General features: G+C 54.8%; 1 protein-coding gene across 2 annotated transcripts in view; it reads left to right on the top strand.

Moving 5' to 3' along the window:
• LPIN1 (lipin 1) overlaps positions 1–24172 on the top strand; it is a 110127-nt gene that overhangs the window by 63127 nt on the left and 22828 nt on the right. For both annotated transcript variants that reach the window (XM_036262754.1, XM_036262755.1), the window contains 10 exons: positions 3482–3789; positions 5200–5325; positions 7966–8073; positions 11486–11615; positions 13034–13337; positions 15082–15175; positions 16484–16671; positions 17536–17629; positions 18311–18380; positions 21260–21352. In XM_036262754.1, the coding sequence (XP_036118647.1) occupies positions 3482–3789; positions 5200–5325; positions 7966–8073; positions 11486–11615; positions 13034–13337; positions 15082–15175; positions 16484–16671; positions 17536–17629; positions 18311–18380; positions 21260–21352 (1515 nt within the window). The remainder of the gene's footprint in view (positions 1–3481; positions 3790–5199; positions 5326–7965; positions 8074–11485; positions 11616–13033; positions 13338–15081; positions 15176–16483; positions 16672–17535; positions 17630–18310; positions 18381–21259; positions 21353–24172) is intronic.

Here is a 24172-nt window from a genome sequence, read left to right on the forward strand (position 1 = left end):
TGTTTAGTGAGTGACCGGATTACTTTTATTTTCATTATTTAAAAATTTCTAACAGCGTTGTTGGGATAATTCTCATACCATACAATTTATCCATTTTGAGTGTACAATTCAGTGATTTTTAGTATTTCACAGTCAGTCTTGGATCATGTTCATCACCTCAAAAAGGAACTCTGTGCCCTTAGTTCTCAGGTCCCCACACACCACCCGCCTCACCCCACCCCGGAGCCCTCCGCACCCGCTACTGTTTTCTGTCTCAGTAGATTTCCTTCTGCGCTTTCCCATGAATAGGGTCATATAGTACGTGGCTCTTCGTGCCTCTCTGCTTCCACTTCCCATCATGTGGTCCAGGCCATCCGTGTCCTAGCGTGTCGGCTCTTCATCCCCTCCTACGGCGAAGGGTATTCCGCTGTCTCCACGCACCGCGTTTTATGTCTCCTCCCATGTGTCTGTCGGTGGTTTCCACTTTTGGCTGTTGTGAGGAGTGCTGCTGCGAACAGTCGTGTACCAGTGTTCACCTGGCCCTATGTTTTCATTTCTCTCGGGTCTGTACCTGGGAGCGGAATTGCTGGGTCGGACGGTAACTCTGTTCAACATCGAGGAACCGCCAGACTGTTGTCCAAGCTGCTGCACCCCTGGCGTTCCCATGAGCAGTACACGAGAGTTCCCGTCGGTTCCATTTCCACCCGTGCTTGTGATCCGACTTGGTGGTGGTAGCAGCCCAGTGGGTGTCAAGTGGTATTTCATTACGGCTTTGATTTGCATTTCCCTAGTGACTAACGATGTTGAGCATCTTTTCAAGTGCTTATTGGCCATTTATATATTTTCTTTGGAAATATGTCTAATCAGATTGTTTGCTTATTTCTTAATTGGGTTTTTTGTTTTTTTATCACTGAGTTGTGAGAATCCATTATATATTCTAGATTCAAGTCCCTCATTGATATATGACTTGTAAATATTTTCTTCCATTTTGTCAGTGGTCCTTTCTTTCACTCTCTCGATGGTGTCCTTTGAACACAAAGTTTTTAACTCCGATGAAGTTCAATTTATCTGCTTTTTTCTTTTCTTGCTTGTGCTTTTGGCGTCATGTCTAAGATCCATTGCCAAATCCAAGGTCATGAAGATCCACCCCTATGACTTCTTCTAGATAAACCACTGTATTTACTCTCTCACTCACAGAGAAAGCCACTGTGAAGTAGTCTGATGTAGTGATTTCTCAGTAAAATCTACTTGAGCTGATTCCTGTGTGGGAAGAGAGCCTGGTTGAACGGCTGTGGGCTCCGGCTGTGGGCTCCGGAGCAGACGTGCCCGCACTGTTTCAGGGCAGAGCGCCTCAGCGCTGCGCCCTTTGGGTCTGCCCGGGGGTGCGGGGCCCGGGGGTTGTGAGGCCCGGGGGTGCGAGGCCCGGAGGGTGCGGGCCTGGGGGTGCGGGGCCCGGGGGTGCGGGACCCGGCGTCCCCCTGCGCCTCCGTCTGCGCGCACCTGTGGCGGCGGGGGCCTGCCGTCCCTCCTCGTCCCCCTCCAGGGGAAGGCTGTGGGAATTCCTGACTCGTTCCTGACGTGCTCTGGCAGAAGCTCTCTGCCTCATCCGCACACTTGCATTTTTAACTCGTGCGCCCTTGGCTTTCGGCAGATTTGCTGCCGGGAGAGCCAGGGACGCATTTTGGGCGAGGAAGCTGCAGGGGCCTGCGGGGCTGGGAACCCTTCTCCGCCAGGGCCATCTGGGCCTTTCCAGCCTCATTCTCGGGCCTCCTCGATCATCGGCCTCGAAATGAGCCGCTGTGTTCGGCTGCGATTGGGTGAGGCTGCGGTGTTCGCCGCGATGATTGGACGCCTGGCGGCCCTCTGCGGGCGCAGGCGCGGCGGGTGGGCGGGGTCTGGAGGCCCGAGTAGATTCTGGCCGGTCCTGTGCCCTGTGCCGGTCCTGTGCCCTTCCTGTGCCCGTCCTTCCCGGGGAGGCTGCTGCAACCGGGAGCCTGTGTCCTTCCGCACCAGATCGCTGCGGGGCCGGCTCCCCGCCGCGCACAGGTGCACCCCCTCCCGTTTCAGTCGGTGGAACAGGCTCTTCGGCTCTTGCCCCAGGCCCAGCCTGTCTGTTCCCTCGTCTGGCTTCGCCGAGCAGCTGGGGAGACGGCAGCTGGGGAGACGGCCGTTCGCAGGGCCCTGGGCCACTCTCCGCTGTCAGTACGTTTCCTCACCCTCGAGTGTGCGCGTCCTCACTTCCCGGGACCAGGTTCCTCGTTCTACACGAGAGCCCTTGATAAAATGGTTCCTGTGTTTGCAAGACTGGTGAATCATTTTCAACCAATTATTAGGTCAGCAGGCTGTGTTTTTCCTTTTGTTTTTGAGAAAAAGGTCAATGTCTGCTCACTCGCCATCCACGCACCTGGATGCGCTCTGGCCTAGGAAGGCACTTGGGGCGCAGCAGGGTCTCTGCAGTGTTTTTCTTTTTCTTCTTTAAGTCCTCGAGGATATTTTTCCATTTATCTTCAGATAGAGAGAGAAGAGAGAGAAATATCTATGTGACAGAGTCACACTGACACATCGATTGGTTGCCTCCTGCACAACCCGACCAGGGCTGGGGACTGAACTGCATCCAAGGTACGTGCCCTTGACCGGAATCGAACCCGTGACTCTTTGGACTGGGCTGATGCTCCAACTGCTAGGCCAGACCGGCCAGGGTTTGTCCGGTGCTTTTCTAAAAATTATTATTAACCTCTTAATTCAGTGCATATTAAAAAAATACACACACACACACACACACACACACACTCTGAAATGCAGATTTGAGTCTCGTTCCAGGGGATGTGATGAGTCAAAGGCCATCTCTCCCTATTTACTCTGGATGGTTCAGACATAGTTGAATCTTGGTGGCTTGAAATCACTGATAATGACCTCACTTTGTTTTAATTATGAAAAGGCAGTATTTAGTACAAAATGTCATTTAATGAATGAATGTCGACTTTGTGATCTTCTGTCAGATTCTGCAGCCACCTCTCCAGGTCCCTGTGACGTTTGTTCATGTTGCCCTGTGTGGTCTCCCCCAGGCGTGTGATCTCCCCCGGGCATGTGCCCTGCGTGGCCTCCCCTGGGTGTGTGCCCTGCGTGGCCTCCCCCGGGCGTGTGACCTCCCCCTCCCCTGGGTGTGTGCCCTGCGTGGCCTCCCCCAGGTGTGTGCCCTGCGTGGCCTCCCCTGGGTGTGTGCCCTACGTGGCCTCCCCCAGGAGTTTGACCTCCCCCTCCCCTGGGCGTGTGCCCTACATGGCCTCCCCCGGGCCTGTGCCCTGCGTGGCCTCCCCCAGGCGTTTGACCTCCCCCTCCCCTGGGCGTGTGCCCTACGTGGCATGTGCCCTGCGTGGCCTCCCCCTCCCCCTCCCCCTGGCGTGCTGGGCTCTGAAATGAACACGGCCACACCTTTGGCAGGGCCCTGCTCCTTCCACCCAAATTGACAGCCTCTTTCTAAAAGCTGTGTTCTGTCCTGTAGGAAGTGATCCCCATACACCTGGCCACCTCCCCGATCCTGTCCGAGGGAGCCTCGAGAATGGAGTACCAGCTGAAGAGGAACTCCATAGATCGCACGAGAAGCCTGGACGCCGGCACGGCAGCCCCGGCCTTACCTCCCAGCGAGGCCCCGTCCAGTGGCTCCTTAGTGAAGAAGAGGAGGAAGAGGAGGAGAAAGTCGCAGCTGGACAGCCTGAAAAGGGATGACAACTCGAACACGTCGGAAGACGAAGACATGTTTCCCATCGAGATGAGCTCCGACGAGGAGACGGACCCGCTGGACTGCAGCAGGTGAATGTCAGTCCAAGGAGGGCTCGTGTTAGGACCAGTGATGTGCTTTTTAAAGACGATTTTTATTCCCCCCACCCCCCGCCCCTGGAGTTCCTTATTCTTCTACGACTGCATTTTAGACTGAATTTTGGAGTCCCGTGGACCAGTCTTTAGTAGCAAGGATGTGATGTAGCTTCTAATTGTGAGATGATTGGAAATGCCGGACCTCCTTGGCTGTTCATTCAGCATCAGAGCAGAGCCAGGAAATGCGAACGGAGCAAACTAATACCTTGTGCGTGAAACCATTGTTTTAGACCCTCCTTGTTTTTATTGAGCACCAGCTGTGTGCCCGGCACTTGGCTGATTGTGGCCTGCTTATCGGTGGTAGTTGGAGGGTGACACGTCAGCGTGGAACATGGCCGGTGTTCTCCCCGCGCAAACTTTTCCTCTTCAGTTTTGATTAGGCCCCAAGTTGAATTTACATCTGTTTTTGTCTTTCTTTGCTTTTAACAGTGTGCCAACATTCTGTTTCTGTATATTACTATTTTGGTGAAAGAAAAGGACAGTTTTAAAAGAGAAAACTCATTTATAAACAATCGTCAATGTTTCAGGGTTTTATGCAAGTCATTTTTGATCATTGTTTTTGTATCTTGTTAACATAAAAAAGGGATAAGGGGCATCAGGGATGCCCCCCCCCCCCCCCCCCCCGCTCCATTATCCGGGAGAGAATACTTTCCCTGGGCTAGAAGCGGGCAGATTGTCAGTGTTGCTGTTCCTAAGCACAGCTTGCATTGCTGTGGGCTCGGAAATGCGGTCGGGCTTTCAGACCCAGAGCGCAGTGACGGTAGTATTTCGGGTGACATCAGACACAGACGATGGCCTCTGCCTGCGTGAAGTAGCGAATCCCATTTTGTAATGAGCGTGTTCCCGGAAAGAGGTAGGTTCGGAATCGTTTTGTGATTGTAAGACACACTTGGTTTATTTTGTTGATTTATTCTGCTAGACGAAACATTTTCTGTGTGTTGTCATAGAATTATTTAGCAGCTCCCCGCTGCGTGGCAGGAGGCTTATAACCGAGTTTTATAACCCCGGGGTCCAGTTTGGGCCCGCTCTGCCTCTCAGGCTGTTGTGGGCGACGTGTGAAAGATGACTGGATGAGGTGTCACAATGTGTCAATGGCAGTCACAGTGCATGTGTACAAGTCCAAATACTTGACCAAAGGAAGGCTACATTTATAATCCAGCCAACGCTTGAACACACGAGACGCACTTGTGTGGCCCGCGTGGCAGTCCCCCACGTGGGCCGTGCTGGGTGTGCAGGGGCAGTGACTGCAGGGCACTGGGTGGGCGTGAACACGCGGACACCTGCTTCTGCTACGAGTCCGTCGCAGTGAGTCTCCGACTTCAGTCTTTTTCTTTCTGTTTTTACCAGGACCCTTCCTGGTGATATTCCTCCATTCGAAGAAGACACCCCGAAGGAAAACCTCTCCCCAGCCCTGCCTTATGCGCAGTCAGCATCGTACCCGAATTCCGATAGAGAGTGGTCGCCCAGTGCCAGGTGAGCTGCGGGTGTGTGCTCGCCTGTCGGGCCAGAGGCTGCGCTCAGCTGCAGCTGTGCTGGATGGGAACGGGATGGAGAACGCAGTCCGTCAGGAGGGGCCAGCGCAGGAGGCCCTGGGGGAGAAACAGTGCTCAGGTCACGTGGCAGCTCGCAGCTCCGCGGGGACCGCCAAGGGGAACCCCTTGTTAATGCAGGTTGTCAACAGGAGAGAACGGGTCACAGCCTTTCTTGACACTTATCTCCGAAGTGAGACTCAAGCTCGAGGGGCCACCGAGGCCAGTGGGGGCTGTTAGAATGCTGCCTGCTCCCTGAGCAGCGCCATCTGCTGAACCCAAGGGTGTTTATTTCCCTGAAATGAACTCTCAAGTTGGCCTAGACTCCGCTGTAAACTGGAGAACCAGAGCTGCCCAGCCCGCAGATCTCCATGCTGAGACTCCAAGACCTGCGAGAGTATGTGAGCCCTCCGGGCGGGTTTTCGGAAGATGGGGGAGGGGCAGATCAAAGCAGTCCCAGTAGGAACAATAGCGCCCTTGGGATGCAGATTGGTTCTGGGTGGCAAGAACAGCCTTAGACGTTGCGCTGGTCTCCGTCAGCAGGAGCCATAGCGCAGAAGCAGACAGCTGGTGCATTCGCGGCATCAGGACTGCATGGTGCAGGGAGGACTGTGAGGGGAAAAGTCTCAAAATGCTCGGGGTGTGGTGATAGCGAAAAGAGGTTGAGCCCTGGTCACTTTGGCTCGGCCATTAGAATGTTGGCCCTCGGATCAAAGCGTTGTAGGTTCAGTCCCAGTCCCGGTTGGGATGGTGTGGGAGGCAGCCCATCAGTGTGTCTCTCTCACATCAGTGTTTCTCTCTCCCTCCCTTCCACCCTGTCTAAACGTCAATGGGAAAACATCCTTGGGGGAGGATTAACAAAAAACAAGACAAAACAAAACAGGAAAAGAAAAGAAAAGAAAAGAAAAAGAGAAATAGTGATTTAAGTGATAGTGAATGACAATCTTGGCTTATTTTTATTCTTTTTTTTAGAGATGGAGAGGGAGGGAGAGGGGGAGAAACATCAGCTGCCTCCTGCACACCAGGGTTCGAGCCTGAAACCTTGGCGTCTGCCCAGACCGGCACTGAATTGGCAGCCTTTTAGGTGCATGGGACATTGTCCAGCGCACCGAACCACACTGGCTGTTCTTGTTCTTTAAAAAATAGTTTTTTCTTTATTGATTTTAGAGAGAGAGGAAGGGAGAGAGAGAGAGAGAAACATTGATAAGAGAGAATATCCATTGGCTGCCTCCTGCATGCCCCCCACTGGGAGTCGAGCTCACAGCTTGGGCGTGTGCCCTGACCGGGAACCGAACCGGCGACCTCTTGGTGCAGGGTTGATGCTCAGCCACTGAGCACGCCAGCTGGGCTCTTGCTCATTCTTAGTGTGTTACATTGACTCCTGGTGCACAGCGGCTGTGTGGGAGCCCCGGGCTCTGGACGTGCTGCGAAGGCCTCCTGCCCAAAGCCTGTCTCCTGCAGTCACCGGCCCTGGTCTCACTGACCGTGATCTCGTTCGTGAGTAGGGCCTGCTGAGCTTTGGGTCGGAGAAGAATGGACAGGTCGCACGCCTGGTGTCCAGCCAGGACTGGGACAGTGCGTGTTAGTGAACCAGGACAGCAGGGTGCGGCGGGGGCCGTGAAGCCCCCTCACTGAGGTCCGTCTGTCTGAAGACCGTCCTGTCCAACAGCAGCATCATGCTCGCCACACCTGCACATTGACATTACCTAGCAGCCATCCTGGGGAAGGAGAAAGAAACTGAAGAAATTAACTGTGATGAGATATTTCACTTGACCCACTATATCCAAAATACCCTGTCAGGTAGTCAGTTTCAGAAACATTATTAATGGGATATTTCACCTTCTGTCTAAGGGCAAGTCTGTGACGCCGGTGTGTATCGCTCACGGGCAGAGCTGGTCAGTTTGGGCCGTCACGTTGTGCGTGCTTAGCGGCCACGTGCGGCCAGGGCTGTCCCGTCAGTTGTGTGGGCGGGATGGCTGCCTCTCCAGGACCTCGGACACCCTCTCTTGGGCTCTGGGGATTAGTCCCCAGGAGGGAAACCACAGGACTTCAGGAAGAAAACGTGGAATGATTGCAAACCATGAATCTGTTGTTCAAACGCTCTTTCTTTTAAGAAGTTAAGTGTTTTAAACACAGCCCTGAAGAGGTTTTCTCTTTCACATTTTGCTGTGAATCTAGAATAATGACCACGTCTGATTATGTGGATCTGACCACTGTCGATCACAATTACATATTCGGATAAGTGGATACATTTCTACGCTGGAATGATGCATTTTCTTTAAAGAGACAGCTGACAGCACAGTAACCCACCTGCTCCAGAGGTGTGAGGACGCACGAAGTTCTGTCCAGAGGAAAGCAGTCTTCTGTGGGCACATGGATGAAACAGAAAGGAAGACGGTCTTGGGCAGTTTCCTGTTTCTGCCGATTTCTTAGTGATTTCAACACACCGTCCTCTGCACTGTCAGACGCCTCAGTCGGTCATCTCCTTGCAGTGTGACCGCTCCGTGGTCCTGTTGTTGACGGGAGATTTCATTTCATTGACCTGTGATCTCTGTTCTCTTAATGTGTATCCCGTGGTGTCCAGTGGCCCGATGGATTGCAAAAGGACGCCCCCGCACCTGGCAGTCGCCGCCGAGGGGCTGCTTTCTAGTTCCTGCCCAGCACAGCCGTCTCTCCTCCCGGCTTCGGAAAGGTAGCCCCTCCCCACCCCGGCTTCGAAGCTGGCACTTTCTTTCCCTCTAACCTCACACTTTTGTCTTGCTGTGGACCGAACTAACCTCTGCAGAAATGCATAGATTTTATGGAGTGGAAATTTTGATGCGACTCTTAGAAATCTATTTTACTAACCGAATTACTTATGACGAAAATACACATAGATGATTATTTTCCTTTCATTTTAGCATTTGTCGATTATTAGATTCCTTTTCAGTTACTGACTTTGCATCTCTGAGGATTGTGGTTTGATCATATAATTCTTTCTAATTCTGTGCAGTGCTTTCAAAATAGAAGAATGAACTAAAATTGGGAATATGATCTTTGGTTTTGTGTCTAGGGTTGTTCAGCAAGTAAACTCACAAGATTTTTTAGGAAACCACTTTAGTGTAATGGATGTTATAAACATTTAAATAGCTCGTTAGACTTTCTGAATACTGGAGTCAGATGTTGGCACAGCATTTCCAGAGCAGAGTGCTGGAGCCTGGGGAGGACAGACCCGAGGGCCAGGATCGGGGTGTCTGCCGTGTGATGCTGCCGTCTCAGACCTCGGCCTGCTCCCTCACGGGGCCTCGGTTGTGGTTCTGTCCCGGCTCTGGTCGGGGTCATGCGGGAGGCAACCAGTCGGTGTGTCTCTTGCGCATTGATGTTTCCCTCCCTCCCTCCCTCCCATTCTATCTCAAGATAAATGGAAAAATATCCTCGGCTGAGGATTGAAAAATACATAAGTAAATAGAACGAGGTGAACCGATGGTGAGCAGTTCGTCTGTCTGCCTATTGGGACGGGCAGGAATTCTGTCGTGTGGTCATCAGTGCATTCCTTCAGGAAATCGGTCAACGACCTTGTAAGTTTACTTTTGAGCAACCCTTGACCTCAGAAGTCTAATATTTGATCATGGAAAACGTGGGCATCGCCTCTCATCACTCACGCCGGCCTGGGAGCCGGAGCGCCCGTGAGCAGGCCGAGTGCTGTGCTGAGGACAGACCCTCTGAGAGGCTGGGACGGCCGCGTCCTCTGTCGCGTGGCCTGTGAGGTGGGCCTGCAGCTCATCCAGCTCTCACACGGGCTTGGCTCTTTGTGAGCGTCCGGCGCAAGCCTGGTGCCTCTGGAGCCGTGTGGCGCTTGTGGAAGGACCAGGACATTCGGCTTCCAGGCGGGAAGTGCCCTGGACTGTGCGCGAGGCATGTTCTGCCAGCAGGGGGCGGCCCCGGCCCCGCACTCAGCGTCTGCTCTGCAGGGCCCGGGGCGGCGCCCGCTTGCGTGGGCACTGTCTCGCAGTGTGTGCCCGCTGGCAAAGCCCGCGCCGCCCGGAGCCCGAAATACTTGCCCCCCGGCTCTTACAGAGTTTGCTGACCCCTACGCCAGAGCGAGTCAGCCTGAAGGCTTTACTTCTTCTAGTGGCAGTGGGGAGACAATTCCTAACAAAATGAAACACAAGTTATATTTTGTGCGATAAGTACATAGTAGGGGCTTCTTAAGCAGTGATTGGAGGTGGGGTGCAGCTCAGGTGAGGGTAGGAAGTCATCGCCGCGATGACCTGGAGGAGGGGTGGCTCAGGTTGCGGGCGGGTACAGAGCCCTCACCGGAGGCCACGACAGTCCCTGTGCATGATGCTGAACGTATAACTGTGGACACCTGACCCCTCGGACGTGTGGAGGTCCCAGTGTTCCTGCCCACGAACTCCTTCCGGAAGGGTGGGGGAGCATGAGTGGGGAGGCATCCCATTCTGTGTGCCCTCACAGGACGCCGTCTCGGGACCCCAGTCTCCACAGGCTGGCATGCCGTGTAGATGGCCTGGTGGGCAGTGGGCACCTCGGAGTGGAAGGAAGGGGCAGAAGGCTCAGTCCGCTTGTCCAGTCGGCTTGCACGAGGAGATCCGGATGTAGGCAGGGAGGGTCGTGATATGACACAAGTTACGTGTCACCCGTGAGCCCTCCTTGTCCTGACAGCAGAGCTGTGTTCAAACGGAGTTGACTAACTCACACGGGACCCAGCTCGTGCTGAGGGGTGACCGAGAGGCTGAGGTCTGTGAAAGACGCCAAAGGAAACCGGTTGGCTTTTTTCTTGCTTCGTTTGAAAACTGCGGTCTCACTCGGGAGGAAGTGATGCAGGGGATAAGACAGGAAGTACTCGAAGGGTCTTGTCTCCATCTGTGGGTTTAGAAGACTGTGAGAATTTTGTAGAGCAGTTGATTACTCTTGGCTGGTGACTGGCTGGACAGAGTAAGACTGTTCAGGTCTCAAGAGTAAAAGAAAACAGAGATGAGAACAAGTTAAAACCACTTAAAAGCTGAGAATGAAGCGCTGGGATATATTGCTATAGAGAGGCTTGGCAAGTAGGAGTCTTTTTAAAACAATACATTTTTATTGAGTTTTAGAGGGAGAAAGGGAGACAGAGAGAGAGAGAGAGACATCAACGAGAGAGACACATCGATCGGCTGCCCCCTGCATGCCCCCCACCAGGGACGCAGCCCACAACCTGGGCATGTGCCCTGACCGGGAATCGAATCGGTGACCTCCTGGCCCATGAGTCAGTTCTCAGCCACTGAGCCCACTGGCTGGGTGCAAGTGGGAGCCTTTGAAGTATTCCTCGAAGGTATAATATGTTCTGAAATTTCAACGTGGAGGCTTCTGCCACGTGAGTTTGTGGCATCTGGCATTTGTGGTCAGGTTGGCAGATGACGCAGTTTCCTGTTCTCAGGCGGTGCAGCTTTGCTCTGTGTGGACTGTGGAGTGGAGTGGAGTGGAGTGGAGTGGAGTGGAGCGGACGCAGGGCGGAGCGCCGGGGCCCGCCGGCAGCTGTGGACTTGCTGACCTCGGAAATGCAGCCGGGGCCTCGGGGAGGTGGGAAGGATGACTCCTGGGGACATAGGCGGACTCCTCTTCCTGTCTCTTTTCCAAGTTTCCCTTTTTAATTCTACTTCTCATCTTCTCTACTTGGAATTTGGCAGCAGTTTGGGACAGGGTTACCCATGCCGGGAGCACTTTCCACCTGGACGGGTGTCCTGCGGACCCCTGGTGGCCACAGACGGCATCGTGCTCCCGAGACGGCGATTTTCAGCCCACGAGCCACAGGACGTCACCACACACGGTGCCTGTTCCGTCGGGCACGGGCCTCCCCCTTCGCCTGTCAGATAAGAAATGGCAACGGCCAGTTAACCACAGCCGCCCCGTGTGGCTGAATCAGTTATACCTTTTTTTTTGGTCAGCTTGGCAAAAAATGTATTTTTTGGTGTGCCGCAGAATTTTAATCATTGGTTTCTGGCCGTGAGGTGAAAAAGGTTGAAAATCCTGTCGAAAGGGAATGTGCTTGGGTGCATTTCCTGGGCCCAAAACATTAAAAAAAAAGTTTCTCTTCCCACTTTATCATCTCGGATTTGTGTTTCGTTAAGTCCTGCAGGTTCCCGACCTTCAACCCCCAAGAGTGATTCGGAGCTGGTCAGCAAGGCCGCGGACCGGACGATGCCGAAGAGCAACCTGGAGATGCTCTGGCTGTGGGGGGAGCTGCCTCAGGCCGCCAAGGTGGGTGCCCCGGGCCGCGCACGGGCTGGCCCTGCCCGGAGGAGAGGTGGGCACGCTGTTCTGTCAGTAACGCTGTTTCATGTCCTGTGCACTTGAAGAATCTTGAGTTCTACTTCAAGCTGTTTTGTTTTTTTTAAATTATTATAAGGCCCTTGGAAGTGTTTGTGGTCTGAGCGAATGGCCGGTGGGTGGGTGGTGGCGGCTGAGCGCATTCCTGTGAAGACTCGGGGTGAGCAGCCCTTGGAAGAGAGGTCTGCTGAGGCTGATCCGTGCCCTTTTTAGGTTATATTTAGCTTTCACGGAAAATGCTGATTTCTCTGCCCACACGCTGTAGTGCTGACCCAGCCAGCTGTCTCTGCAAGTCCGTGTCCCTGGTTGCCGGGCAGCGGCAGGAAGTGCAGACCATCACTTCCGAGAGCAGCCCCGCCGCAGCCCCGCAGTGCTGTTCTCCGCGCCGGGAGCCTGAGCCTGTACCAGGCCGGACGCCCCTCCCCTTTCTGATGCACCGACTGCCTTTCGGTGTTTGTTCGGATGGATCTTTTCCATAACCGGAAACTCCTTGGAGAGATGGAATCAGAAATGCTAGTTTTCCACTCACTTGAACCAGCCACCAAATTTTCATTGCTCACTCATTTTGGGGGTGAAATATATACACATATGTGGAGACACTCGGATTCTAAGTGCACAGGTCAATATGTGTCTGCACTGTGAACATGTCCATGTGACTTGCACCCAGACCAGGAATTGGGACCAACTGGGAGGCCCCCACCCTTGACTTACTGCTCAGACTGACCCCCCACAGGGATTGACATGATGTGACTCTCACAGCAGAGGTTGGTTTTGCAAAGTTTGTCCGGTTGCTGTAGTAACCAAGCTCCTGTACGCTCATTCCTGCAAAATGCCTGACTGTGAGCACACTTCACGCTCTCCTGACAGACGCTGGGGTGGCCGCCACCTGCTGGCCGCCACCAGCCTCTCAGTTCTTGGCAGTTGATGTTTTATATAAAAGTTCCTTTGATTTGGGACTAAAATTCTTTCTTTTTTTCAAATACGTTTTCATTGAGTTTTTAGAAAAGAAAGGAGAGAGAGAGAGAAACATCAGCTGCCTCCTGCACGCCCCCCACTGGGGATCGAGCCCACAACCCGGGCACGTGCCCTGACCGGGAATTGAATCGGGGCCTCTCAGTCCACGGGACGAGGCTCAGTCCACTGAGCCACTCCAGCCGGGCAGGGAACTAATATTCTTGATTCCTGGACCTTTGGCAGGTGTGGGAATCACCAGGTGACTCCCGAGGCGTCTCCTGCCAGGTGTGGACAGCTCGGCAGATCCTCGTTGGCTAGTGTGGTGCTTCGGTCACCTCGGTTTTTCGGCCTCTGTGCTCTGACCTCTCTCCCCCTCTCCCCGCCCTTCGCTCTAGTCGTCCCCACACAAGATGAAAGACTCCAGCCCGCTGAACAGCAGGAAAATCTGTGAGAAAATGCACTTCCAGGCCATTCACAGCGACTCTTCCGACGCGTTCAGTGACCAGTCGCCGACGCTGGCTGGGGCGCCTCCTGCGCAGCCCCTCGTGGAGCCGAGCAGGTCTCAGACGGAGATGCAGTTTGTGAACGAGGAGGACGTGGAGGCCTTGGGGGCCGCAGCCCCGCCGCCCCCTGCCACGGAGGAAGCCAAAGGCCCGGGTGCCGCGGCGAGCAAGATGGACTCGCCCTCCAGGAGGAAAGGTGCGGGCGGGGCTCCCGGTGCAGACTGCTCCGCAGGTCGCGGGCCGGCCTCCACGGCTCGGGACCCTGGCCCGTGACACCGGCTGTCCAGGGCGTGCCCTCCGCTGCACGTGTTCATGTGCGAGTGCGGTCGGAGGCAGCGAGGCCTAAGCGAGGCCTTCCGGGTCGTGCAGTGAACCCCCTTGCACAGCTCGGGGATGCGGGTCCGGAGGGTTCCTCTGTTTTTGTACACCGGGGTTATTCCGCCAGTCTGGTCCCCTCGCCCCTTGGCCTCGTTTCCCTGGTTATTGCCATTTAAATGTCTGCTTGTCACATTTCGGACGATCAGTTTGCCTGACTGCCCCTAGAACAGCACTGCTGAGACCAGAACCTTGGTTGGCGCACAGGAGGGGCTCTGAACCCTGGTTTGGTGCACACCTGGCATGATGCCAGCCTGCGCTGTTAGCCCTCAGCTCTGTGCGTGATCTGGGCTCGTGGGGACCACGGCCGTTCTCTGCCGGAAGCTACCAGGAGGCCTAGTCAGGGCGCTGTTCAGGGCACTGTGCTCAGCGTACTGACGGGGGCTGCTCAGTGAGAGCCCGGTCACATCGCCACCATGGTCATGTGACCCCAGCGAGTGCCCGTCCCAGGCGGGGAGTGAGGCCCAGCAAAGCGGCGCAGCTTGACCTGGGCGCCTGCCTTTGCCTTGTGCCGTCCGACAGCGAGGCCAGTCTGGGCACTGAGCACACACACACCCTTCCGTGTGCTGTGTAGACTCGGGAGTCCACGGGGTGTTCTGAGCACACGCACACCCTTCCGTGCGCTGTGTAGACTCTCGGGAGTCCACGGGGTGTTCTGAGCACACGCACACCCTTCCGTGCGCTGTGTAGACTCGGGAGTCCACGGGGTGTTCTGAGCACACGCACACCCTTCTGTGCGCTGTGTAGACTCTCGGGAGTCCACGGGGTGTTCTGAGCACACGCACACCCTTCCGTGCGCTGTGTAGACTCTCGGGAGTCCACGGGGTGTTCTGAGCACACGCACACCCTTCCGTGTGCTGTGTAGGCTCGGGAGTCCACGGGGTGTTCTGAGCACACGCACACCCTTCCGTGCGCTGTGTAGACTCTCGGGAGTCCATGGGGTGTTCTGAGCACACGCACACCCTTTCGTGTGCTGTGTAGACTCTCGGGAGTCCACGGGGTGTTCTGAGCACACGCACACCCTTCCGTGTGCTGTGTAGACTCTCGGGAGTCCACGGGGTGTTCTGAGCACACGCACACCCTTCCGTGTGCTGTGTAGGCTCGGGAGTCCACGGGGTGTTCTGAGCACACGCACACCCTTCCGTGTGCTGTGTAGACTCTCGGGAGTCCACGGGGTGTTCTGAGCACACGCACACCCTTCCGTGTGCTGTGTAGACTCTCGGGAGTCCACGGGGTGTTCTGAGCACACGCACACCCTTCCGTGTGCTGTGTAGGCTCGGGAGTCCACGGGGTGTTCTGAGCACACGCACACCCTTCCGTGTGCTGTGTAGACTCTCGGGAGTCCACGGGGTGTTCTGAGCACACGCACACCCTTCCGTGTGCTGTGTAGGCTCGGGAGTCCACGGGGTGTTCTGAGCACACGCACACCCTTCCGTGTGCTGTGTAGGCTCGGGAGTCCACGGGGTGTTCTGAGCACACGCACACCCTTCCGTGTGCTGTGTAGGCTCGGGAGTCCACGGGGTGTTCAGTCCACGCGTGCTGACCGGAACCGTTTGCTCTTGCAGACAAGCGAAGCAGGCATCTTGGTGCAGATGGCGTCTACCTGGACGACCTCACAGATATGGACCCTGAAGTGGCTGCCCTGTATTTTCCCAAAAAGTAAAATTTCTTTTTATTCCTCGTGTCATTTTCTGTCATCTGAGTAGTGCATTCTGTTTGATGAGAAAGTGGGAGGAGGCAGCAGGAGGCTCACAGCTGACTGGCAGAAGCCGCCAGTGAGAACTGGACTTTCTCTAGATAGTGTGGGCTGGGTGTCCGTGGGGCTGGGTGTCCGTGGGGCCTGGTGTCCGTGGGGCTGGGTGTCCGTGGGGCTGAGTCTCCGTGTGGGCTGGGTGTCCGTGGGGCTGGGTGTCCGTGGGGCTGAGTCTCCGTGTGGGCTGGGTGTCCGTGGGGCTGGGTGTCCGTGGGGCTGGGTGTCCGTGGGGCCTGGTGTCCGTGGGGCTGGGTGTCCGTGGGGCCTGGTGTCCGTGGGGCTGGGTGTCCGTGGGGCTGAGTCTCCGTGTGGGCTGGGTGTCCGTGGGGCTGGGTGTTTGTGGGGCTGAGTCTCCCTGTGGGCTGGGTGTCTGTGGGGCCTGGTGTCCGTGTGGGCTGGGTGTCTGTGGGGCTGGGTGTCTGTGGGGCTGGGTGTCCGTGTGGGCTGGGTGTCTGTGGGGCTGGGTGTCCGTGGGGCTGGGTGTCCGTGGGGCTGAGTCTCCCTGTGGGCTGGGTGTCTGTGGGGCTGGGTGTCCGTGTGGGCTGGGTGTCTGTGGGGCTGGGTGTCTGTGGGGCTGGGTCTCTGTGGGGCTGGGTGTCCATGGGGCTGGGTGTCCGTGGGGCTGAGTCTCCCTGTGGGCTGGGTGTCCGTGGGGCTGGGTGTCCGTGGGGCTGGGTCTCTGTGTGGGCTGGGTGTCCGTGTGGGCTGGGTGTCCGTGGGGCTGGGTGTCCGTGGGGCTGGGTCTTCGTGGGGCTGGCTGGCCGCTGTCGGAACAGGAGTGAGGCACGAGCTGTCTCCCCTGATGGCCCTGAGGTCACGTTGCAGCCCAATCAGTGCAGACAGCGGGCGTCTGTGTGGCCCACCTCCCAGGACAGGGTCCCCTGGGTCCCAGGCCCATCTTTAGCTCACCCGTGCTTTGCAGGCAGGGCCAGCTCCTCGGAGGTCGAGCGTGGAATGTGGCCTCTCGGGAGTGTGGCTCCAGCCCGCTGCACGTGGGCACGGGAGGGGCTACAGCGTGTGGTCAGCCAGAACTGATTGTGTTCTCTCCTGAAGGTGGTTCACGTCACCTGTCTTCGTTTGCCCTGGTGCTCTACTGAAAGTCTGCCGGGGGGAGTCATTTGCTTCTCCGAGGGGTAGCTGATCGCACAGCCGTTTGGTGTGTGAACCCCAGACAAGGAAATTCTCAGAACACCTTGCTCTCTCCCTCCTTCCAGCGGGGATCCTTCCGGGCTCCCCAAACATGCCGAGAGCGGAGCCCGGTCAGCCAGCCAGTCCCCGCAGTCCGTGGGCAGCTCCGGCGCTGACAGTGGCGTGGAGAGCACCTCCGACGGCCTGAGAGACCTGCCGTCCATCGCCATCTCCCTCTGCGGCGGCCTCAGTGACAACAGGGAGATCACCATAGGTACGCCGGGCGCCTGGGAGCTGGTCCTGAGCCAAGAGCGCCCTCTTGTGGCCACCGGTCAGAACGTCCAGAAGCTTGGTCTTCTGCACGGGTCCCTGTCTGGTTGCTCTCACTTGGTTTGGTTAGTGCCAGCACCCCGGGTTGCTGGCTTGCACTTGGCTGACCAAGGTTCTGTTATTCACACACGGCTTCAGGCAGCAGCAAGGCCGTTGGGGTCACTCACGTCAGGCGCTTGCTGAGCGTGCTGTCTCCTCGCCCCACGTCAGTCCTGCAGGCCTGGGAACCTGCATCTTGGTCCGGGGGCGGGGGGCGGTGTTCTGAGGACACTGGAGGGGTGCAGGTGACAGTGTTCAGAACCCCGCCTGCTGGCACTGAACGAGCCCTTCCTAAGGCAGGACACCACCTTCCATCTACGAACTCGCCCACCCTCAGCCTTCGAGGACGTATCCCGGCGTGACACATGGGGGACTGAGGCTCGGGGAGATGAATCCCTTGCCCAAGGTCTCAACAGTAAATGTGACTTAAACCCAGGTCGCCCGGTTTCCGAGCCCTGCTCAGTGTTCACCTGCTCCCTTAGATGCCTATTTAGACTCTTCTCCATATCCCTGCTCCCACGTAAGCATGTGCCCCAGCGACGGGGACGTCTCCCCACATCCTCGGTCCGCCCAGGCCCCCTTCACTCTCCATAGACGCTGCCCCCAGACAGCGAAAGTTCGTGTCCTTCACAAACACATCGGGAGTGACCTGCGCGCCTGGAGCGTGCAGACCCTTGGAAGACGTGCCTGTGAGCACCAGCAGTGAAGATTGGGCTGTTGCCGGAACCGGGCTTTCCTTACGTTGTCCCTCCTGCGGTTGCTTTCCCAGACGCATTTCTGGAACAGGCTGTGTCATACCAACAGTTTGCGGACAACCCCGCGCTCATCGACGACCCCAACCTCGTGGTGAAGATTGGGAATAAGTAAGTTTCTCGTGACTCCCTGGCCCGATGCTGTTGTGATTCCAGTTTTTCAAATGCAGAGACCTGGACAATGAACCTGAGACATTTTTATATATTTACATTTTTTTATATAACCCTTGTTAAAATACACTGTTGTCGGCTCACTGTTGGCAGCAGCTGTGGTGCTATACAGTCGGCAGGTTGATTGTGGATTCTAATAGCTACACTAGGTCTCACACGGACCGTGGAAAGTCACGGCCCGAATGGTCCAGGGGCAACGGAACAGACGGTGTGTCCCCACTTGGAAGCTTCCTGCCTGAGGTCAAGGGCAGGTGTGTCGTAGACCGATGGCAAACTTTTCTCCTTGAGAGGAGGTCGCGATGTTTGCACGTTGTCGGGCACCCACTGTTCCCCGGAAGCGTGGCAAGAAGTGCCACGTTGGTGACTCGATGCCCAGGGGCTCGGCTGCCTTGCAGCTGGCCGCGGGTCCCCTGCCACCCTGACTGGAGTCCCCGCCTGGACAGCTGCTCGGCCCGCAGTGGAGCCACTGCAGGGGGACAGGCGGGGGGCCTGGGGGTGTTGGCAGCAGTTTGGGCTCTTCATGGACCCAGCTGGAGTTCCAGAACTTTCTGTGACCACGTCTCATGACATAGGTTTTCAGTCCAAGCCTGGTCTCTGAAGTCTCTCTCACTGTCGTGTTAGGTATTACAACTGGACCACGGCAGCCCCTCTGCTCCTGGCGATGCAGGCTTTCCAGAAACCTCTGCCCAAGGTGAGCTGGAACATGAGAAAGACGGGACAAAAGTGACAGGTGGGGTCATCTGGGCGGTTGGCATTTACCTTTCATTTTAAAAACCAGTTAGTTATGTTGTGCTCTTTCGAAGTTTGTATCGTCAGGGGTTTCGAACCTGTGTCTCTTGCACCTGAATGTCTCCCCCCCCCTCCCCGCTCATCATGGTACACCCCAATCGTGGTGGTGCTGGGGCCCCTTCCCAGCACCCGTCGGGCTGGGACACAGGTGGGATGCCCGGATGTCAGCCCCAGGGTGACGAGGGAGGGGCAGGGAGGCAGCCGCCAGGCTCCAGGTGCCGCTGCCCCGCTCAGGTGCTGCTCCGCGGAGCCAGCGGAGGCCTGGTGGCCGCGGAGCCCCTGCCGGGCCTGGGCAGCCCTGCTGCTGGTGGAGCCGGCGTGGCTGCGAGGAGGCGGCAGCGTGATGTCGAGGTGCACGGCCGCCACTGCGCTGTCGTCCTGCCGCCCACCGAGTCACAGCCGCTCGGCCTGTCCCTTCCCCCGTGCTCTGTGCAGAGGCTGTGTCTGCCCTGGGCCTGTGCACTCAGCAGGGGCTCCGTGCCGCTGCGGGGGGTCTCCCGTGTCCTGAGGCCTGGACTCCTGAGGTCTGGTCTGATTGGGAAGTGCGTGCTCCTTCCTGGGGGTGACTGTGTGTGTGTGTGTTGGGAGTTGGGGATTGAGACCTCGTCTTTGGGGTACTTATCTGGGAGTATTCTTCGTGCTCTGGGAGGAGGGCATGCTTTCCTGGGTGGGCCCTTTGGTCTTGCCAGGCCCCTCCGGTGTCCACGGCCCTGGACACGTTTTTATGTTGCACGTTTCAGCTCTCACACACGAGTGAGAGAAAAGGCCGGGGCAGTGGAGATGCTGTCAAAGAATCTGGTTTACAGAAGAGGAAACACCCATGTCTTCTAAACGAAAAGAAATGAGCCTTTGTGAATACATCCTCAATTTTTTTACAAGTGTGTCAGTGATGTCTGAGTGTTTATGGTGTTTACTCTAGAAGGACTTTTCCACGCAGAACTTGTCATCTTTTCCCGCTCTTGGTTTTACATCGTACTCGGAACGGCCCTGCTCCCCCCAGAGCTTGTGGAGATGTGCCTCGTCCCTTCTCCCAGTACTTCCTTAGACCTTGATCCACCGGATTTTATCTGGGAGTCTTGGGCGAGGTGTCAGGAACCCAGTCCTTCCCCCCAGCGGGCTGTGGGATTAGGATCGGGAAGCAGAGAGCGAAGGGGTTTCAATAACGGCTTGATTACTGTGCACACGGATGATCTTAGCTGCTCGCTCCGGGCTGGATGCACCTGGGTTAGCTTCTCTGCGATTTTCTTGGCGGTCCCTTCGTGGTCACGGGACGCCTGGTCTCCGGCTGTCTCATGCAGCCACATCGAAGTGGGAAGGACGGAGGAGACTTCTCACATTTCATTGGCCGCAGTTGGTCATATGCTCACCTCCCAACCCCTTGCCGGCAGAACAGCAGAATGACTGCGAATGTGTAGAGCCATGGAGGTTCGTTTCCTGGCCGGAAGGCCGCCTTCCTGGAACACACTGCCGCCCGACTCTTGAACAGAGCTGTCCCGTGTCGGCCAGCAGGGCATGATGCCCCCGCCGAGACACTAACAGGGTTGGCACAGCTCCCTAATTATCCCGGAGCCTTTCATCAGGTAGCTCTTGCCCCACCGACAGGCAGGTACAGCGTGATCATCAACTGCATTTCTCTGTGAATTTCGATTTACTTCTGAACGTTGTCTTTTGTTCCATTAATATGTTGACTCGTGTACCAACTGCATCTTTGCAAATTACTGTAGGTTTAAATATACTCTACTGTTTAGTGAGGCTTGTGTCATTACTCTTCTGGGACTTTTCTTGGCTCTTTGTGTTTGTGTTTACAGTGAGCTTTGGAGTAGCTTGTCTGGGTCTGACAAGTAGTCCTGTTAGGGTTTTTGATGGCTTTATACACTTACGGATGAATTAGGAGGAGGGCGTTGACGTCTGTGTGGACAGTTCTGTTCCTGAAGCGGGGTGTGGTTTGCCTGCCGTGTTTCGGTGTGCTCAGGCGTTCCTTTGTGTGAGGCAGGGGTGTTTAAATGATGGAAAGAAGCACACTTCGTCCTAAGGGTGTGGATTATTTCTCTCTCCACTTACCTGCAACCTGTTTGGTTGAGAGACTAACTCCTGCTCCCATCACCAGCTGAGGCGGCAGCGACCTGGTAGCTCTATAAAACCAGGGAGGGCGCTTAGGTGACATTGACCTTGGGACTGGAATTAGCCTCCAGGTAGATATTTTGTTCTTTGGAAACAATGTTGACTCTTCCCCCCATCAAACTTCCACGAATTTAGGGCAAGAGTATGATTTTCTTTTTTAATGCTCGAGATTTTAAATGCATCTATTAAGGTCCAGTTTGTCAGAATTTAGAAATTTGCACTTACTAAAACCATTCTGTGTATTTTACCCTCTCCCCCCTAGTAATCATTTCATTTTTTATTTTGTAATGACCACAATGAGAGTAACAGAATGTTAACCAGCAAGCAGCTTTAATTTGAAAACTTCTTGTCTTACTAGTCACTAACGATTCTCAATGCTCTCTTTTTCTGTTGTTGTGTTATATCTTTTTGTTGTTTGTTTATTCCTTTAACATCTTCTTAAGTCTTCGTGCTTAAGTTACCTTAACATAATTTTGGACGCCATTAGATTTTGCTTCTTGAAATTTTTTAATTCACAAATAGTATGTTGTGTTTCCTCCTGTTTTTTTTTTTTTTTTTTTTTTATTATCTTTAATTTGCATGTATGTGTCTTTTGGTTTGAATGTGCTAAGTTGATCTTCTTTTGGTTCCATTATTTATGTTACCATCCATTTGAAACAGGCCACGGTGGAATCCATCATGAGGGATAAGATGCCCAGAAAGGGAGGCCGGTGGTGGTTTTCGTGGAGGGGAAGGAATACCACGATCAAGGAGGTAAGCTCGGGCGACCGGGGGCGTCACTCAGCTCCGTATCTTGTGGTTCGTGCAGCGGAGTTTCTCCGGCTCCGGGTCACAGAGCAGCGTGCGCCTAAGTTCACCACTAAGTTCACCAGCTCCCAGGAGCGCGCTCAGCCACGCGGGCGGGGGGCACCGCAGATGCCCAGGGGAGAAGGGTCTGGAAGGCTAGGTGGGGCGGGGCTCACCTGGCTCGCTGCGTCAGCGCAGAGACCCCAGCCCGCCCCTCTTCCTCTGGGCACCTCTTCGTCTGTCGCTTGCGAGGGTCGTAGCAATGAGGTCTCACAGCGGCAGAGAATCCTCGTTAGTCCTTTCGCATTAATGGCACGTCTGAATACACGTGGTTTCCATTCTGCAGATGCCTGTGATTGTGTTGGATCTTTGTCTGTCTCCTGCCTGTTTCTCGAAGCATTCTCTCGGCTCCCTTGTCACTGTGCACCTGGCTTTGCGCCCCCGTAGGGCTTCTCGAGGGCTGTCCTGGGGTCTCCTCTTCGGCTTTCGTTGCCTACTTTGCCCTCGGCAACCCCACCCACGCCCCGGGGATGGCCAGACATGCTTTTCTATCCTATGTCCATTTCTCTGGCAGCCGACTAGGTAGACATCTCCCTGTGACCGCTTCACGACACCTGGAACTTACCATTTCTGTCACTGAACTCACAGTGTTTCTGTGAATTCCGTCGTTGGACCATAGTCAGAAAATGGTGGCTCTGCGCGTGCACAGGCTAGACACCTCCCCCTCCTCACGTGCAGCCCTCCCCAGGTTCTCTCCGTTTACCGTCCTGGGCACTTCTCCAATTTCCCGTTTCTCTCTGCCTTCGCTCCCTCACCTCTAGGCTGCGGGACCCCTTCCAAATGAACTGTGTGTATCCTTGTTCTCTCTACTCTCTCTACTGCAATTACACTGTTCTATTTAGGATACTGGTCCTTCTGCGTTACTCCTTGCTTAAAACCTCTTAGTGGGTCACCAGGGTTCTTATAATTAAGACCATTGTCCTTACATGGTCACAGGACGTGGGTGTCCTCGTCCCCAGTTCCTCTTTAGCCTCATCTTTTCCATTCTCTCCCTGTCCTCTGTGCTGTAGCTTCACTGGCGGAAAGTACTTTCTACCCCAGGGCCTTTGCATGTAGCGTTTTCTCTGCCTGGTGCTCTGGGACCCATCTCATTCCTCTTCTCTCGGTGAACTGGCATCTCGGGCGCCCTTCCCTTGGCAGACGAGCCCGGCCTGCTGTCCCTGCTCTCAGCCCTGCCCGGGAACTCTTCTCCCATAAATTGTCAGAGTTGTAATTATACACGTGTTAGCGTGGTTATTTAATTAACATCTTTCCCCCTCTAGACCCCAAACCCCATGAAGGCCCGAGAGCATGTGGGCCTTTAGTCCCGGGGTATCCCTGGGGTCCATGTCGGACCCAGAACGGGTTCGGCAGATGCTCGTTGAGGGAATGATGACCACTTTCGGAATGTAGCATGAAGACACTCCAAGTCAGCGGTCAAGTTGGTTATTACAACAGTAAAAGAAACCCCACAGAGCTGTCCCACGAAGTTCACGAGAAATCTGTTGGAAGGATTTGATCAAGATAAAACAGTCTTTGGCATTTTCTGTTAGCACAGCTAAGTCTGCGGACTGCTCCATTGTTTCCACGGGACCTAAACAAGTCGGAACAAACATGTCCTTGACTTCAGGAGACAAAGTCCAGAGGGCCTGCTAATTTCCTGTCCAGAAAGCAGAATGTTCTAGAATTCAGGCAGAAGGCCATTTCAAAGACCTAGTTATTGCAGTTTCTCACCAGATTGGATTGAGGGGAAGTAAGGAGTAGCGATGAAATTGAATATTTCTAAAAAAATAAATGTCTATTCCAGATGGATATTTTTAAACTAGTCTAATAAAGAATTGTTAATAGTGATAGCTAAGTAGCCTGTCTCGATAAACAGATTAAAAATTACCAGGTTTGTTAATATATCAATTATTTGTGTACTTATACAAAGCTAAAGAATATTTAAAAATACTTAGTCCTGCCCTGGCCAGTTTGGCCCAGCTGTTGGAGCGTCGGCCTGCGGACCAGAGAGTCCTGCGTTTGGTTCCCACTAGGGGCGTGTACCAAAAAAAAACAAACAAAAAACCTAGTCCTCATCATATGTTAAGATGGTCTCCCTGTTATATTTTTTATATCACTTATCTTTTTAAATTAACATTAAAAACATTAATCTACCTCCTGAGCCAGTGGCCATAAATAGTGGGATTGAATTGAACATCCTCTGTCCATTGACACCTGTGTCTGGCCTCCGCTGACTTGCCGTGGTCCGTGGGGTAGCGGGTATCTTCCTCCTCCCTGTGGCTGAGGGCCGGGCGCGGTGTTTACAGGCAGCTTCTGTAGCCCTCACAGCAGCGTTAGGAGATGGAGACGCTCACCCCGTTTCACAGGCGGGGAACAAGGCTCTGAGGGGCGCCCTGACTTGCCCCGGGACCCTAAGCAAGAGGAGCAGGCCTGGCCCAGATCGCTTAGATTCCAGAGCTCTTCCCGGGACATTGGAGGAGCATTTTCTACTGAAAGTATGCAGTATTGAGAGAGAGCAAATGCATCTGCATTTTCCCAAGCAAAACATGGTGTGAAAATATTTTCAGGCATTTCTATCCGCAGTTACAAGAAAATATTTTGAAAGCCCTCGGGTATCCAAGCAGCCCTTGATAAAGCATTTGCGTAAAGCTCCAGTGATTACTTAGTTTGATTTGGTGCCACAAACACTTGTGGAAAACGGACTCATTTCTGTCAAGTATGCCTCAGCTTAGTTGTGTTCTGAGC

The sequence above is a fragment of the Molossus molossus genome, unplaced genomic scaffold (genome assembly GCF_014108415.1).
Source record: "Molossus molossus isolate mMolMol1 unplaced genomic scaffold, mMolMol1.p scaffold_m16_p_15, whole genome shotgun sequence".
NCBI lineage: Eukaryota > Metazoa > Chordata > Mammalia > Chiroptera > Molossidae > Molossus > Molossus molossus.